This window comes from Culex quinquefasciatus, chromosome 2 (assembly GCF_015732765.1).
Source record: "Culex quinquefasciatus strain JHB chromosome 2, VPISU_Cqui_1.0_pri_paternal, whole genome shotgun sequence".
NCBI lineage: Eukaryota > Metazoa > Arthropoda > Insecta > Diptera > Culicidae > Culex > Culex quinquefasciatus.
In genome coordinates this window covers 104,220,825-104,235,688 of record NC_051862.1, presented here as the reverse complement: position 1 = coordinate 104,235,688, position 14,864 = coordinate 104,220,825, and the positions used below count along the sequence as shown (strand labels likewise).

The window sequence follows — 14,864 nt, the reverse complement described above, 5'->3', positions numbered from 1 at the left end:
CCGAATTTTGTGCTACAAGTGGGTGTTGAGGATCAAGAAGGAAGAAGATGGTACCGCTGCCAGGTACAAAACTCGTCTCGTCGTGAGGGGCTCGCAACGTGCGGGGTACGACTACAAAGAAACGTACGCTCGAAACGTCGTTCGTGAGCTGCCGGCAGAAGCGGTGGAACAGCTGCACCAGACAGAAGAACGGAAGCCTCCAGGATTTGAGAGGGGGATTAAGGTGCGCAAGATGAACAAATCGCTGGTTGGTGCGAAGGCGCTGCAGAACCGGAAAAAGCGGTATAGGCGTCGAATGCTGTTCAAGAAGATCTCGAAGCTTGAAGGAGCGCAAACGGAACGAGACCGTCGATCCGCTGCTAGGAGTTGCGGACGGAGGCCGGGGAAGCGACGTCGTCGATCGCCGCTCAACATTCGTTTTTGCCTGCGAACCGATCGGAACCGCCATCAACTTTCCGGTGGCAAGTCAAGAGGAGAGCAAGTACACTACGAAGAAGATCTACAAGATCGGAAGCGGATGAACCTCGGAGCATCCGCAACATCAACATCCGTGATAGCTGGCCAGGAAGAACTCACCAAGCTACCATTTCCTCCTGACAAGTGACCAGCTCGCCGATGTGTTCACCAAGGGCCCAAGCTGTTTCGACCGAGAAACATCGAAGCACTTTAGGTTTGAGAGGGGGTGTTGGAAGTCAACCCTAAGTGCGGCCCTGGTGATTAGATTTAGTTAGCTTTAGGCGCAGTAGGCTTTGCCACGCGCATCTTTTATATAAACACCACCCACTCTGTGTTAACCCTCTTTCTTTGGAACACGAACTACAGACCAAATACCTACTACCAGAACGTTGGTGGAGATACGTGGATGACGTCTTCTGCATCATCAAAAGGGATTCACTAACAACGGTACTGGACACCATAAACAGTGCACGCAGAAGCATCAAGTTCACTTACGAAATAGAAGTCGAAGGAAAGTTACCTTTCTTAGACATCCTGATCCTAAGAGAACCAGGTTGCCCATCTTCGTTTTCTTTCGAGATCTACAGGAAGCCAACAAACACCAGAAGAACAATCCCAGCCACGTCAAACCATTCATTCCAACATAAGATGGCAGCATACCATTATTTCATACATAGGATGACAACTTTACCCCTCAGCGAAGCAGGAAAACAAAAAGAATTGGAGTACATTTTTGAAACAGCGGAAATCAACGGTTACAGCAGAACAACTATCCAAGCAATCATCGATAAGAAGGAAAGAAAACTCCACAGAACGTCACTCACAACCCTTACACCACCATCAGAGCCACTACGAAGAGCAGCAGTAGAATTCGACTACGGGATAACACGCCCATTACGACAAAAACTGGCTAAATTTGGCATCTTTTTAATGTTCAGCAGTAGAAACAACCAGTTGAAATCCATCTTAGGTTCAACGAAAGACCCCATACCGACTTTAGGCAAACCCGGCATTTACGAGGTATCCTGCGGCCACTGTGATATGAGCTACATTGGACAAACTAAGAGATTGCTGCAAACCAGGTTGGGCGAACATATAGACACCGATGTCAGAATTGCCAAGGAGGAAATACGGAAAGGATTTGTCCCCCATTTCAAGTCAGCAGTTGCCGAACATATCATCAAGGAGAAACATAACATCACAACTAGCGACGCGGTCATCTTAAGACACATCAAGGACCCATCAAAGCTTGCTGTCGCCGGAAGTTTGGAAATCTTCAAGGCAGGCAACAAACGTTTACTCAACAAGGATTCAGGTAACGGCTCAACGTGGCTGTTTAAGCTGTTACCTATACAGGCACCAAAGAAGAACAAGGAGGTAGTACCTACAGTAACTACAAATACGGATACACCAGCGATGAACCTTCAGTCGAGAACAGAACACTGATGAAGTCTGCAAGTAGTAGACGAAATACGTATCTGTCAAGATATTTAAAAAATATATAGCGGAATTAAAAGGAACAACTCGTCTCTTTGTATTCATAGTAATGCTAAATGTTATAATTAATTATTGCATAAGACAATTTGAGAAATCATGCGTATTCGGGCGATACTACATTCGACAACTCGAATGTAGATTACGCAAGTGATAGTTTGCTTCAGAAAATTTGTTCCTAACACATTTACTTATTCCAATCCGTTAGTCCGTGATTGGAATAAGTAAATGTGTAGAACAGTTTGGAAGCTCCAAATCAGATTTTCATGTAGACTTTGGAAAAGACGGGTATTTAGTGAATAATATTGAATGGATCCCAACTACACACACAAGCTTTTCGGATTATTATTTTATGTTTGACAGGAAGGAGTAATAGGCTTCATAAAAAATAACTCACCTTCTTATAGAAAGCACCTAATAATGTTGGTAGCCAACGACTTTCTCTCGAATCAGTCAAAAGAAAAATTACATCATGTTGTTTTACAAGTTCTTTAAGCTGATTTATCGAAGAGTTTGTTTCAACTTCTTGTAATTTACCAACTGGATGTCCAGGCATTGGTATTTTTATGTTATAACCTGATGAAATCTAGAAATATGCATATTAATAAATACTATGGAATCGTGATGTATCTTGCCCGCACGTTTCAACGATTTTCCCGATCAGGCGATAATAACATCAATAAAATTTATTCAGATGGTCGGATGGGTAAAAATAACATAGACTAATAACAGAGTTTTTTAGATAAGAAAATAACAAGCTTTGATATTACAATAACAAATTTGTAACAAAAAAATAATAATTTGTTATTCCAAGATCAAAATAAGTTATTTTCTGATATTTTATATTATTTAAAAAGCTGAGACCAATCTCAATAACAACAATCATGCATTATCGAGGTTTTTAAGCGAAGATGGCGTTCGAATGGTGAACGCCCGAAATGTCAAAATCACGCAGTGGTACCAACATTACGGAACAAGTGTGCCATGGCATGACAGCCACATTTTTTTTTCTAATGTTGGTGCTACTGCGCGATTTTGACATTTCGGGCGTTCACCATTCGAACGCCATCTTCGCTTAAAAACCTGGATATTGTTGAAATGTTACTGCCGTTTTACGGCGATATGATGTATACGCCATTTTGGACATTTTCAATTTTATTGTACAGTCTGATAAAGAATCTTAAAAGCTACCTCCTGACGAAAGAATTTTTCAAAAAACTGCTCTGGGCCCATTTTATTAAGCAAACAAACAACGTGACGTACTTAATGGATGACACCTTATCCACATCCACGTAGACACTTTTTTGAAAATTCTGGACCCAACCACCTCCCTTGCGGACAATTGTTCATGCAAGAAATGTGTTTATGGAGCGTGGACAATCGCTAAGGGAGCGTTCTTTTATTACGTAACGCAAAAAAAATCGGATTTCTAGACCCCCCCTCCCTCGTAACAAAATTTGCATACCAATTTTATATTTTTTTATGGAGCGTAACACGGCCTCCGAACCCCCCTCCTCCCCCCCAACTTCGTTACGTAATAAAAGAACGTTCCCTAATACCCTCCCCCCTTAAAGTATCCACGTGGACAATAGAGTTATTTACGTGCGCATATTGTTCCTTGACCTATTTTAGAACTTTGGGCCAAATATGCGCAAAATCGGCCATAATTTACCCATTGATACTCGGAGGTGAAGTTTGCATGGGAAAAATCAAAAAAATGTATGGAAAGCCCAAGTTTTTTACGGTTTGGTCTCCACGATGCGCTACTTCCATCCAAATATTCTAGAAAGAGTGAGATTCTTATTGAAAATTCAATGCTCTACAACTTTGTAGAACACACCAAAGCTGTAAAACTCGATCCTGAAAAGTTATTAGCGATTTAAAAAATTCATTTTTGTATGAAAAACATTTTTTTCGCCAACTTTAGGCTCGGGTATCAATGGGTTAATCTCATCCATTTTCGCTAAAATTTTACACAGATGCTTAAAATAACCCAAAAAACCGTTTTCCGCTTGTGGAGCAGGGGGTCATTTTTTCTGGGCACCCTAGTATACATACATCATTGGGAACGAAAAGTAGTGATTTTTATTACTATTTTTTTGGCCAAATGATGTTTGTGGTTTAAAATCGTAGAGAATAGGAAAAAACAAGAAATTTTGTAGGGGTCACATTATTATTGTACTTTTTAACAGTTTCTACAGAACAGACCTTAAATTAGTCATTTAAAATTGAAAAAATGAACCAAATCAGAAAATCGTGTCTACAGCAAAGTCACCACAATGGCGTATACATCATGTCGCCGTAAAACGGCAGGGTTATTCTCGTCTGAGGGTACGTACATATAATCGAGTGGCAAGGTAGTATAATCATGATGATGTGTTAAAAAAAAACAATTTACAATGTTAGGATGAATCTGTCGTAATCTTTCTCCGGCCGTGGCTGCTTTCGGTTTCCGGTGAATTGCATCTTCATACAAATATAAGTTTTGGCGAACTGGATTTGAAAGGGACACATTACCATAATCGACAAATGTTATATGCTGAGCACCCCACGCCTAGAAGAAATGTTTGTTAGTCAGAATAACTATATCTATAAACTAATCTCCACGAACAGCACAATTTGAAAAAAAAAAAGTAGTCCGGTCTGGCTCAAAATTGGTATTATTTTATTTGGCCATTAGAGAACAGTACGTGCTAACCATCCGGAACCTGTCAAATCCCATACTACGCGTTTTGTTTTTGTTGATCTTCTTCTTCGAATCGCATGGCATTGTTGCCGGGTATGTTTTTTATTGCACCAAAAGTGCAGAAAATCGCTGGCAACAATGTCTGCGGCACATTCTGAAATGCCGCGTGGCGTGTACCTTCGAGAGAAACGGACAATATAAGTGGATTAAGTGAAGGTGTCGATGTTGTATTTTCCAAAGGGCCTCTTTTGCCAAATTTTCACCTGATGGCTCACTTTGATCGATGGCAAATCGTTTGACAACTTGTTTTGTTGTTGATGTCAGAAAAAAAAAACGGAATGAGGGTTTCAACGTCTGTGGAACTATTTAATTAGCTTTCTTCCGTCTTTTTCAGGTTCCAGCAGGATATGAGCGCTTGGCCAGCATTGAGCAACACTTGGACTCGATCTGTGAAACACGACAGATTCAAGGATATTTGTTCAGCAACTTAATTGGGTCTCCTGTTTAGTGAGGAAGGTGTGTTTCGTGGTGGTTTGTTGAGGTGCTGACATATCGTCACAAGCTCAACCGATGTTCGCGCTCCGGCGATGTACGGGCCGCTAGAGGAGCTTCAATTCCACGCTTCCGCTTCCACCCACTGGGTGGGGGAAAAGCGGGGGGAGGTCGGTTGGCTGATTACACAGCAAAAAAAGTAGTAAAACGCCTGCATGTTAAGATGAGTTGTGTAGTTATTGTTGTGTGATATTACACAATTTAGTAGTACTCTGCTTCACAATTTTGTCTAACACTATTTACACCCCAAATGTGTAAAATTATACACATTTTTCGTTAATATTGCATTCGCGTGTTGTTTGCTTTCCAGCTGTCAAAATATCCCAACAAAACTCAACTCGCGCGAATCAAAAAAGTTCAGAAAATCGAGAGTAAATATTTTGATTGGAAATATAAATCATTAATTTCTATTTTAATATACGCAGGTGAGTGTTTTGCTTCTACTGTTATAAAAAATACAAAAAAAAAACTTCTCCCAGGTTTTGATTAGTCTGGCCATGTCAAGGTACACAGTAAAAAATAATGTAAATTTGGAAGCTGTAATTTTGGAAGGTTGGATATTACCTCTTTTATGATGTAATTTTACCTCAATTTAGACTGAAAAAGTGACATTACACCAGAAAAGTGGTAAAATTACACATTTCCAGAGGTAAAATTACTCCTTTTTTCTGACATAAAAGACGTACCCCTTCCCAGATGTAATATTACCATGATTTTTTTTTCTTTGTAGAAGGAGAATACGCAGCAGTCAAGTTCCCGTCCCTGACCACTCCGGAGATACCTCGAAGGGGGTGGCATTGGCGCTGGTAAGTGAGGTTGTAGAAAGAACAAGTTTGACGACACGGAAGGACGATCTGCAGGTGATCAAGTTGATTAAGACGTCGTGGTTGCCGCACTGTTTTTAGAAGATAACGCGCCGAGTCGCACAGATTCCACATCTGCCCAATGAGAGAATTTACGTGATCATGAGGACCGGAAGCAAGCTGCGCCATTGCTTGTTCAATTTAAACACCGGCAGAAAGGAGCAGGACAGCATGTTTCCCACGGATATTGTCTCGTTCATGGTGACTTCACCGTCGAAAGTGTCGCTGATTTGCGCCGGAAACTGCTCGGGCAGTGTTGTGCTATGGACGCGATTCTTGATTCGAGCTGGCTGACGTTGCCATCGGTTGGGGTGCAACAGCTGGGTGGTTTCGAAGGATTTAGATCGGTATCCAACACCAAAAGCGGCTCCAGCTCGATTTTTTCAGAACAAAAAGCATCAACGTGACCACCAACACCATGATGAGAAATCGCCCGGTGAGTATTCGAGAAGTTATACGACTCAGCGTGAACCGGAAGATTGATGCTTAGAACGCTATAGTGCTCCCTCTCGTCGGGAAGTTTCATTTTTTCATTTTCTTTATTAGGAGGTGGACAAAAGCCCCCTTGAGATGTGTCTAGCATATTCCAAGACACTCTCTCAAAGAGGCACAAAACCACCTCGTCTTTCCGCATCAACAAGTACACAAAACTCAAATGATACAAGACGGGTTACTTTAAAACTAACTCAATAAATTAACAAAAATATCACAGTGTTCTAATATCTACGTATGTATTGTCAGGGAAGGGACTTGAGGAAATTAAGGAAACGGATTTTGATTTTGTCGCGAGACAGGTCAAAGTCGAAATGGTCAGAGCACAAGTTAAAAATACGACTCATACTAGAAACTGGTTCGTTATGTCCGTAATTAGTCAGAGCTCGGCGAACCGTCAAAAAAGAGTGGTTGCGAAGTACACGCCGGCGGGTGTTAAAATTGATCAGTTGCAAAACAGCGGGACAATCAATGGACGACTGCAGGAGGTCAGCTACAAACACTGCCTTTGCAACATCACGTCTTACCGAGAGAGGATCAAGGTTTAGCATTTTGCAACGCTCAGCATAGCTCGGAGGATTTAAAGGATCAGGCCAGGTGATGTGACGTTGGGCATATTTGACGAACTTTCGCTGCACCGACTCCACGCGTTGAATGGCGTTCTGGTAGAAGGGAGCCCAAACCGTGGAACAGTACTCGAGCGTAGAACGAACTAGCGAGCAATAAAGAGCTTTGAGACAGCCTAAGTCTCGAAAATGCTTAGCTATCCTAAAGACGAATCCTAATGTTTTGGAAGCTTTGGAAACCATATACGTAATATGGTCAGTAAACGTCATTTTGCTATCCAGCATCACGCCTAAATCTTTCACACAGGACGTCCGAGGTATGGTGGTGTTTGAAAGAGTATAGTCGAAGGAAATTTTGTTGCGTTTGCGGGTGAAAGTGATTGCTGAACACTTAGTTGCATTGAGAACCATTCTGTTATCGGAGCACCAGTTGGCAAACCGGTTGAGCTGCTCTTGAAGAAACTGACAGTCTCCGGTCTCCTCGATAACAGTGAAAAGCTTTATGTCGTCCGCGTAAGACAGCTTGTGACATTTAAGCAGAGGGTGCACGTCGTTCATATAGAGGAGAAAAATCAGGGGACCCAGGTGGCTGCCTTGTGGGACGCCTGAAAAAACCGCAAATATGGCAGAAATTACGTCACCCACTTTCACGCTCATTTCTCGTCCGGTGAGGTAGGAGCGAAGCCATTCGAGCAGAGAACCGCTGAAGCCCAGTCGCTCGAGTTTAGCAACAGCAATACGGTGGTTTAGCTTGTCGAATGCTGCTGATAGATCCGTGTAGATGGCGTCAATTTGTTTCCGTTTCTGCATGGTTCGTAGGATGAAGGACGAATAGGTGACCAGATTGGAACTGGTAGAACGTTTCGCCATAAAGCCATGCTGTTCCTGGGCGATATAATCACAACAGTTGAACTTGATGAAGTCTAGCACAATGACTTCGAAGAGCTTGCTTACAGCGCAGAGTGCAGCGATTCCGCGGTAGTTCCGGACGTCTCGTTTAGGCCCCTTTTTCTGAACAGGGAACAAAAACGACTTCTTCCAGAAACATGGGAAAACTCCGGTGGAAAGCGAGGTGTTGAAGAGTTGAGCGAGCGGTTCCGCGAGTGCATCGCAACACTTTTTGAGCACAACCGCGGGGATGCCATCCGGTCCACAGCTGTTGGAACTCTTCAGGCGGGCGCAGGCACGGCGAACGGACTCGGAGCTTATCACCGGATGAGGTCCGATGGGAGGTCGCAGTGGAACGTTACTAGCAGCCCTAGCAACTTGCGAGTCTGCTACAGTTTCGTTATTGAAGACACTGCAGAACTGGCGCCGGAAAAGGTCACAAATACTCTCGGTGGTTGTAGCCTCATCACCGTCGAGTACCATCGAGGTTGGGAGACCAGTTTCTTTCCGCTGCTCGTTGACGTGGTTCCAAAACTTTTTGGGTTCACGTTTCAAGCGGCTCTGGATGCGGTTCAGGTGGCGGCGAAAAAGTTGGTTGTTTAACAAACTGTACTTCCGGTTCTTAGATCTGTAGTGGTTTTTCCAACGATCTGTCGGATGCTTGGCATATTTCTTGAGTGCGGCACGTTTCACGGTCTTAAGCTTCTTCAGGCGGTGAGTAGACCATGGTGGATGTTGAGGAGGTTGCCGCTGTTTCTTCGGGATGAAGACGTTGATAGCTTGCGTCAAAATTTCCGTCCAAGTAACAGCAGCTTCGTTGGCGTCGAGATTGGCCATCAGTCGAGTCCAGTTAACGGTTGCCAAGAATTCGTTCATACCTTCGTAGTTACCATTGCGGTAGTCTATGAAGGTACTACCGTTCGTGTCACTAAAGGTGAACACTGTACACGAGATAGAAACCAGGAAGGGCAAGTGGTGACGAACGTCTTTCACGAGAGGTGAAGGTGCTGGGAGGAGGGCACAATTGACAGGTACATTCGAGCTGGCATAGCAAAGGTCGAGCACGTTGTTGGAGCTGTTGCACAAGTCGTTTAACTGGCTCAGGTTCGCAGTCGAATATTCGTCCAGGAGATCGTGTTTAAGCTTGTTCGAGGGGGTGAGAGCAAGATTTGGTAGCAATTTGTTCGTCGGGGTGCGTGTCCAACGGATACCCGGAAAGTTGAAATCGCCGACGATTATTATGCTGTCATTGACTTTCGTCTTGGATAAAATCCACGTCAAAGATCGTCTGTGCTGCTCAAAGAGAGTCGCATCGTTGTCAAATTTTGGTGGAATATAAACAACACACACAAACAATGTGGATGAGGCGAGAGGGACTGAAACCCACACCTGTTCTGGACATGTGCAATTCGGTGGGATCAGTTGGCGTGGCTTGAGACTGGAGCGGACGGCAAGAAGGACACCTCCGCCTGAATCTTTGCAGCTGTTTGCGGCAGAACGATCGCAGCGGAAAACCTCGTATTCGGTACCGAAGATTTGACTCGAGAGGGTAGTTGGTGACAGCCAGGTTTCGGTAAATGCATAAAAGTCGTAAGAAGCGGAAGAGATAGCGAGATAGTAGTTTGCGATGGTAGTGTTCATACCCCTACATTTTGATAGTAGAGCAGAAGATTTGTCGCTTCTTCACGATGCAGCGCAGCTTGGTTAGTCGTACGGTCGGTTGGTGGTGGAGCGGGTGAAATGGCAGACCTTAAACCATTGTTGACCATTGCTGCCTGTGGTGGACAGCTTCTGGCATCTGACCGTACAGCGGAACATACTGGTTCATATGGGGCACCGCCAACTGACTGGGATGATAAAATGGTAGCGGTAGATTGTATGGGTACAGACGTGCTGTGTGCTGAGGCTGATTGGGAATCATTTTCGGAGCGGGCCGGCGACGAGGAGTCGTTGTTCGTAAACTGCGTGGGAAGCGAGGTTGTTCAGTGGTTGCGGGTTGTGTGAGGAAGGACCAATGAGCTCGGGAGCTTGTCGCTTCACTAAAAAAGGCTTGATTGTAACACCTTCTGGCCAAAAGTCTGTAGCGACAATCAAACTCTCAATTGATTCCGGAACGCTTAGTTTGAACGAGAGAAACGTGAGGGGCCTGGCAGAGTTACGATTTTTGCGAACTAACTTTTGACAAATGATGCGGGCGGAATCGCAGTTCGTTTTGTTTTGTATGTAGCGTATCAGATTATCACAAGTCTCGCTAGGAAGGAACCGGGAGACGTAAAACCACTTTAGCTCAGCCGAATCGTCAGAGGTGGACTGTTCTGGAGGGGCTACCAAAAGTGAAGGATGTTGTAGGTTGCTGATGGTGTTAGTGGTTTCACAATAATTTGTAGCTTGTGTAGTGTGAGGTGTACAGTTTTGTTCGAGAATCTGGCAATTGGGTTCCGAGATGTTTGAATCTAACAGCTGTTGACACTGCGTAAGACTGGGTCCATAACAATTAATCCTATTCCCTTCGCTAACAATAAAACTAGTTTTGCATGGAATGAAGTTAACTTCAGGAGCTTTTGATTGCTGGTAGCTTTCCACAGAAAATCGTGCGTCGGGAACAATGCGGTTGGTAGCGGTAGATGACGAGGAAGATGTTGGTGCGGCGTGGGTTAAAGCCTGAGGCGCAGTCTGCAGCGGCTGCGTAATCAGAGGCGGAGGCGGGGCCTGTATTTGCGGCGGCGGCAAAACCAGAGGCTGGAGCAAGGGCATGGTTTGCGGTGGCGGCTGCGCTGAGACCAGAGGCTGCGAGGGAAGCATGGACTGCGGTGGCACAACCAGAGGCTGGGACGAGGGCATGGTTTGCGGTTGAGGCGGGGCCTGAGGCGTGATTAGCAGCTGCTGCGAGACCTGCGAATGCGGCAAAACCGCCTGTTGTACCGTAGGATCAGTTGGAGGCAGTAATGCGGTGGTCGAGTGAGTAGCAGGGGCCGCGTGAGCCGCGGCTGGATGAACGGCGTCTGGGCGAGCGGTCGCTGATTGAGCGGTGGCGGCGGGGGTGGCGACTGCATTCCGAGGGGCAATCGGTGGTGTGGTCCCATCAAGCTGGGCGGCTTGAACGATGGAGCTATTGGTGGTACGAGCGGCAGCTGCGCGTTCAACAGCCAAGGCAGCCGCTCCCAGAGCAGCTTCCGAAGCAGCTCGGAGCAATAGATCGGCGCAGAGCTGCTCAGCATCAGGTCTTTCCTCAGCGTCTGAAACGGTAGGGACTGAATTATTTGAATCGAGCGTTTGGTCAACCGGAACGTCAACTCTCATTATTTTGTCTGGCTGAGGTAAAGATGGTCTGGAGAGACTGCTTGATCGTGGTCGTTTGTCACCATTCATGATGGATTCAAAGATTTCGGTGAAGTTCAGAGGATCGTGGTTTCCAGGGAACTCAGCATCCAGGGCAGATGGACGACCAGCACTGCAGACGGGCCTTGAACACATGGTCCTGATCAGCCGGCTCAAAATCTGTACTGTGTCCATGAGGGCGCCGACTAGCTTGAGCGTTGAAGTTGAACGTTGCAAGATAAGATCGATGGTGTTGCTGTTGAAAGTCGCCTTTCGTTTTTCTGGATCGCGGCAATTAGGACACAACCAGCAGAGGCCGGCGGAATCCCGCAATGGTTTGACGACGGTGTTGTCCAAGTTTGCGCACTTGAGGTGCACGCTGGTTGAACAAATTTCACAGCGAACTCGGGGGGAGCGATTTGCTGCTTTGCCCAGGCAAACTTCGGCATCACAGTTGCTGGATTTCGGCATTCTCGATAAGTTGCCAATAAAGTGTTATTGGTCGGCAGCAAAGATCAAATCCGGAGGGTGGTCACTTGGAGGGTAACTTTATCAACCAGATGGTGAGCGCGCGGTAGGTAACAATAACTTGTGAAAAAGACTATAGCTGCGGGTACGGGTGCGCGAGGAGGAGTAAGGAAAGTGTCGCAAGAAGGCGCTTGCACAATGTCGGTGTTACTTTTTAGCGGCCGTGAAAACACTAATCCACCAAAAGTTTTCTTTAACCACCACAATGTCCACTTAGTTCCTCCACTTAACTGCACTATTAAAAGTCCCGCGGGAAAAAACGGTGCGAAAAACACGTAGAAAAAACGATTTAAAATGCGCGCTAGTAACGATGTTGTTTACTCAAGCACGGTACACGGCGAAAAAAAAAGCGGAGTGACGGAATGCGCTTCAAAAATCTGTCAACGAGACATACATTTCCAACCCGCACGAATGTCGTGCGAATGCTCTGCAAATCGTATAACTTCTATACGAAATCCCATTCTTCAACCCTTTAGGAGGAACCACACTCGGGTCGTTTGCGATCATTGTCATCTCGACCACGCAACAAAGGTTGGCCGTGAAGAAGACACGCACCTTGTCCACACCTGGGCCGTTCGCGATCATCCGCACCTCGACCACGGAACAACCGATTCGGAAGGAAAGTTGTCCACTCACTAACCGTCTAAACAACAGTAGTTCTGCCTTAAAGTTAGTTCATCTTTCAATTTTTTAAACAACACGTATGGTTTCGTATAAAATTATACATATTTTTTAAATTGCCCTTCACAGATCTGGTGCAATCTTCACGAATCAACTCCTGGTTTTTGAGCTGGCTGCGGTATTCAGGCCGGGTCATTCCTCGAACCGATTCGGAAGGAATGTCGACGGCGACGAAAAATCTAACCTTGTCCATACGCGTGCCGTTCATGCACATCCGCACTCTGGCCGCGGAACAACGATTCCGAACGGAAGTTGGCCGCGAAGAAGAATCGCACCTTTTCCACACCCAGGCCGGTTACGGTCATCCACACCTCGACCGCGGAACATCGATTTGACAGGAAAGTTGGCCGCGAAAAGGATACACACCGTTTCCAATCTCGGGCCGGTAAAGGTCATCCACACCTCGGCCGCAGACCAATTGATTCGAGGGGTAAATTGACCTCAAGGAAAAAAACGCACTTCCGGACCGGTCACGATCCTTCGCAGCTGGACATCTCACTTTCCTTTTCCTTTTTCTTACAGATCTCGTGTGATCATCACGAGACAAGGCCGGGTGTTCGAGCTTGCAGCGGAGTTTAGCCTGGACATTGCTTGGCCGCGGTAAAACCGATTCCGGAAGAATGTTGGCCACGATGAGGAAACGCATCGAGTCCACAATCGGGCCGTTCTCGAGCATCCGCAGCTCGGCAATGGAAATAACGTTGGCCGTAAATAAGAAGCGTATCTTGTCCACACCCGGGCAGTTCGCGATCATCTCGTTCACACCCGAGCATCCACAGGATGCTGCTCGACGAATTATTGGTAATTACACCGTGTGCCGACACCCCGGCCTCAGCAGCGAGATGACACTACCACAACGACAACGCTCGAGCGAGCGCACGCAAGGCATGCTGCGCCTTATTGTTTTCTCATTCCCAAACGAACGCTCAAAGTGTAAAGACGCGAGAAACCTCAGGGCCCGAGGAAGACCACCAGAAATTCCGATGCGAGACGCGTTATCTCAACTAGACCTTGATGTTCTCTATCCGATCTATCAGTTCCTCTTAGATTCCAATATATCTATTTAGTTTTTCTTTCAGTTAGTTTTCCTTCAGTTAGTTTTCCTTCAGTTAGTTTTCCTTCAGTTAGTATAACTCGCCTTCACACAAAGCCGTCGTTTCTGGTTGCACCGGAAGCAAAGCAAGAACGCCCCAGCAGCTGGACACCGAGTTGCGGCTGAGGACAAAACGCAAAGGCCAGCAGAGCCAACCAAGACCCCTACACAATCCCCCTTCCCTTCCCACGCCTTGTCTTTAACATCAATCCCTTCCCTACTAACCCCGAGTAGGCCGCGGGTAATCGGCTCCCCTCCCACTAACATTTACACACAAGATCCTCTGTAATTATTAAGTCAAATGTAATTACAAAAGCCGACTCGGTCCTAACCAGGTCCCAGTACCGAAAAGGACCTAATAAAAATAATTTTATGAAAAAAAAAAAAGACGCGAGAAATATGTTTTACCTTTGTTTGGTTATCTAAACTAATTTCGCCTTTTATTCCACTTGGACGAAAAGTCCCAAGAGGTTGTGAGCACCAGTGCACTATGGGGTATTTCCATATAAGCGAGCGGCCAAAAATATTTTTTTGCTTTTTTGTGACTTTTTTTGTGTTGATTGTACTTAGTATAATGAAAACAAATGAATTTTGATATTTTTCAAAAAAAAAGTTTAATTTTCGATTTTTTCATATATTTGAGGCCACATGCATTAAAGTGGTGAATTTTAAATATTCTTGCTCTGTCTATTTGATGCACGGAATGGCGGTTTATGCTATGTTAAAGTTTCTGATTTACACAGTAAAAAAAACATGGTAAAATTACATCTAAAAAGGAGTACATCTTTTATGTCAGAAAAAAGCTTTAATTTTACCTCTTATAATGTGTAAATTTACATCTGGCAGACGCTAGGAAAAAATATCTGTAATCCTAACAAAATATCAAACCGGCGATAGTTATATCTAGATTACTAAGTCCGCGCCCCAACCCGCACGGCTAACTCGTCACTGTGAAAACTGGACGATCAAAGCCAATGTACCTCTATGTACCGTATATGCAGTAAATACAGTATACAATGTACGGAGCACATAGAGCTACATTGGCTTTGATCATCCAGTTTTCACAGCGGCGAGTTAGCCGTGCGGGTTGGGGCGCGGACTTAGTAATCTAGATATAACTATCGCCGGTTTGATATTTTTTTAGGATTACAGATATTTTTTCCTAGCGTCTGCCAGATGTAAATTTACACATTATAAGAGGTAAAATTAAAGCTTTTTTCTGACATAAAAGATGTACTCCTTTTTAG

General features: G+C 45.1%; 1 protein-coding gene across 4 annotated transcripts in view; it reads right to left on the bottom strand.

Moving 5' to 3' along the window:
- The window catches only part of LOC119766543 (ubiquitin-like modifier-activating enzyme ATG7), a 331,454-nt gene that overhangs the window by 150,082 nt on the left and 166,508 nt on the right, over positions 1–14,864 (bottom strand). For all 4 annotated transcript variants that reach the window (XM_038251290.1, XM_038251288.1, XM_038251291.1 and 1 more), the window contains 2 exons: positions 4,349–4,504; positions 2,348–2,536 (listed from right to left, as the gene is read on the bottom strand). In XM_038251290.1, the coding sequence (XP_038107218.1) occupies positions 2,348–2,536; positions 4,349–4,504 (345 nt within the window). The remainder of the gene's footprint in view (positions 1–2,347; positions 2,537–4,348; positions 4,505–14,864) is intronic.